The sequence below is a fragment of the Triticum dicoccoides genome, chromosome 7B (assembly GCF_002162155.2).
Source record: "Triticum dicoccoides isolate Atlit2015 ecotype Zavitan chromosome 7B, WEW_v2.0, whole genome shotgun sequence".
In the NCBI taxonomy this organism is placed as follows: domain Eukaryota; kingdom Viridiplantae; phylum Streptophyta; class Magnoliopsida; order Poales; family Poaceae; genus Triticum; species Triticum dicoccoides.
Genome location: NC_041393.1, coordinates 38,147,434 through 38,150,338, shown reverse-complemented (window position 1 = coordinate 38,150,338; position 2,905 = coordinate 38,147,434). Strand labels below are relative to the sequence as shown.

Here is a 2,905-nt window from a genome sequence, read left to right as displayed (position 1 = left end):
AGAAAGCATGTTGATAGATGAAAAAATATATAAGAAAACATGCCTTTCAATCACGAATGAGGGCAACCAACCAGTATATCCCCAGCTAGCTGAAAAAATAATGTTTCAGATATTCACAAAATATTATCTCCAGCCAACTCAAATGATGATCATGGGAAACACTCATTTGCCTGATTAATTTTCCCAACTCCACAATATATAAGATGAGAAACCTAGTTCCCTAGACATTTCTGTAGCATGATTCCAGTTTCCAGATGAGAAGACTAGTTTTAAGCTAACAGTGAAAGCCCCAGGTCACAGAATTGAGTTCCTTACCAAGTAAAATACAGTTCATTACCGTTTTGACCAGATGAATACAAGCGCTACAACATGCATACAGATTTTCAAAATCGGACTATATCTGAGTTATTTGCTTGCATCAAATCCCCTAAAATGCTTGAATAATGCGGAACTGGTCAGAATTCAGCACCCATATATATACTCAGGTATGTATGAAAATTTTCTAGAACTGACAGACTGCATAGCAGCATGTTATGCTCCCAAGTTGTTCAACAGAACACAACTAACTAATCAGTACACAAGAGCAATCAAGAAAAACCCGGTGCAAGGTAAGTACAGGATAAACGTGCAATGGGGCCATGGGGAGCTACCCAAAAAACTTAGCAAGATATGGTCATCATGGAGAAGTCATCAAAATCGGCTAAAGATCATGTCTTATTGTATAAGTAGCTAATTCTTCAAGGAACAAAGTAAAGGCGGCATAAACAGTTGGTAGCATACAATGCTTCTACTATTTCCATTGTCTTGCTCTAACATGATCATTGTTGTTGTCTATGATAACCTAGACATAGAGCAACAAGAAAACATGTGACCACCAAGATTCCAACCTACAATCTTATATGATGTTTTATGCAATCATACATAATTACCAACTTCTCCATGGGGCAAACTAGATGGTGCATAGGAGTATTGAACCTATCCAAGGCGCTAAACTTTATAAACACAGGCCCAAGCACCAGAACCTCCTTACAATTTGGGCTTGCTTACTGGACACACTTGATGAGAACATGGTCAAACACATAGGTTTCACTGCAGTTTTCTATAAGCGCATTCTTCCATATCCCCTAGTCACAATAACAATCAAGCATGGGCACAAGGATCACAATTTTCACCTAACATAAGGCAATCCATCAGATAAAGAAAATATCAAGCATGTTCAACATAAAATTAAAATGCATAATTGTCAAATAGTCTGGCTTAAAACAACAGAAACATAACTGATTAAGCGGTCTAAGAGCAGTAGGCATCACAAGCCACAGCAAACCAGCACATCAGGCCTCAGGCGCGGGCTGCGTGAGCCCAGCCTTGGCAAGCAGCTTCCCCATGGCGTCAGGGGAGCACACCTGGTACTGCACCTCCCCAGTGCTGGGCTGCACGAAGACCTCGGCCAGCTCCAGCTTATCCGCAGTCAAACTAGTGGAATCCATGGTCTTGCTGAGGACCTTGAGGGCAAGGGCGACGGCCTCCTCGCGGGTCATGCCGTCCTTGTAGTCCTGCTTGAGCATGGACTGGGCGGCCTGGCTGTTGGCCCCGACGGCGGCGGCCTTCCAGCCGCCGTAGTTGCCGGAGGGGTCGCTCATGTAGAGCTGGAAGCCGTGGTTCTTGTCCCACCCGGCGAAGAGGAAGGAGACGCCGAAGGGGCGGAGGCCCCCGAACTGGGTGTAGCCCTGCTTGGTGTCGCAGAGGGACTGGACGAGCTGCTCGACGGGGATGGGCTCCTGGTAGGAGAGCGCGTAGCGCTGGGCGTGGAGGCGGGCGGTGTTGATGAGGATGTTGGCGTCGGACATGATCCCGGCGACGGCGCAGGCGAGGTGGGAGTCGATCTTGTACATCTTCTCGGCGGATCGGGAGGACTGGAGCAGCTTGGAGGTGACCTTCTTCTCGCCGACGAGGACGACGCCGTCGGCCGCCAGGATCCCGAGCGCCGACCCGGCGTTCCCGATCGCCTCCATCGCGTACTCCACCTGGTACAGCCGGCCCTCCGGCGAGAAGATCGTGGTGCGGCTGTCGTAGCGGCGAGACATCTCGGCGGCGGGGAGATCGGCGGCGGCGAGGGAGGGATTCCGAGGGTTCGGGTGGGGGATTTGGGGGAAGTGAGGAGGGAGGAAGCAGAGTCGGGGGGAAGGTTAACGAGGGATCTACTTGTAAGGCAAGTAAAGAGGAGGGCTGTGGTTTGGGTTTTGTTTTAAGTTTGAGGGTGGAAACGAAAAGGAAGTCTGCAGGAAGCAAAATCGGACAAAGAGGCGAGAGGCTCAAATATGTTAAAGTGGTTTGATGCAAAATCATCTCTAATTCTAAAAATTCGAGCTAAATGCTGTCAAGAAATTAAAGTTTATTTGTTTTATCTGAGAACTAAGGAAAAAGCCTATTTAGTTCTGCCATGGTGATTTGACCTACATTTGCAGTAAAAAGTTGAAGAACGCAAAGGGTGGCAATTTCTTCAGAAAGACATGGCAACTTATGAAAAGGAAAAGAAAATGCTGCAAAGAAAGAAGGATTTTCCATCTTCCATGCCAAGTAAACTTGACTAAAAAAAATTCAATTGCCACCCTTCCCAGCCGACATTCACCAGATAACAATGCCAAAGTTCCATAGCCAAAAAAAAAACAATGCCAAAGTTGAAATGAATACCGGTGTCCAAATATCGCAGTGTGATAATCATAATACAAAATCCGGTTTTGTTAAGTCTCAATTGACTGAGACTTCGCTATGTCTCAGTCCATGATATATTCCTTTGACCTTGCATTAAGATTTGTACAAAAAAAAATATTTTCAGTTTTCCCTTTTTTTCTTCTTATATGCCATGTCACTTGAGTGAGACTTGGTTAAATCTATGTCGACCAAG

General features: G+C 46.1%; 1 protein-coding gene across 1 annotated transcript; it reads right to left on the bottom strand.

Moving 5' to 3' along the window:
* Positions 1–1,157: 1,157 nt before the first annotated feature.
* LOC119336824 (proteasome subunit alpha type-4-1-like) lies at positions 1,158–2,190 on the bottom strand. The gene has a single exon (XM_037608906.1). The coding sequence runs from the start codon at positions 2,082–2,084 to the stop codon at positions 1,332–1,334; it is 753 nt and encodes a 250-aa protein (XP_037464803.1). The 5' UTR covers positions 2,085–2,190; the 3' UTR covers positions 1,158–1,331.
* Between the last annotated feature and the right edge of the window lie 715 nt (positions 2,191–2,905).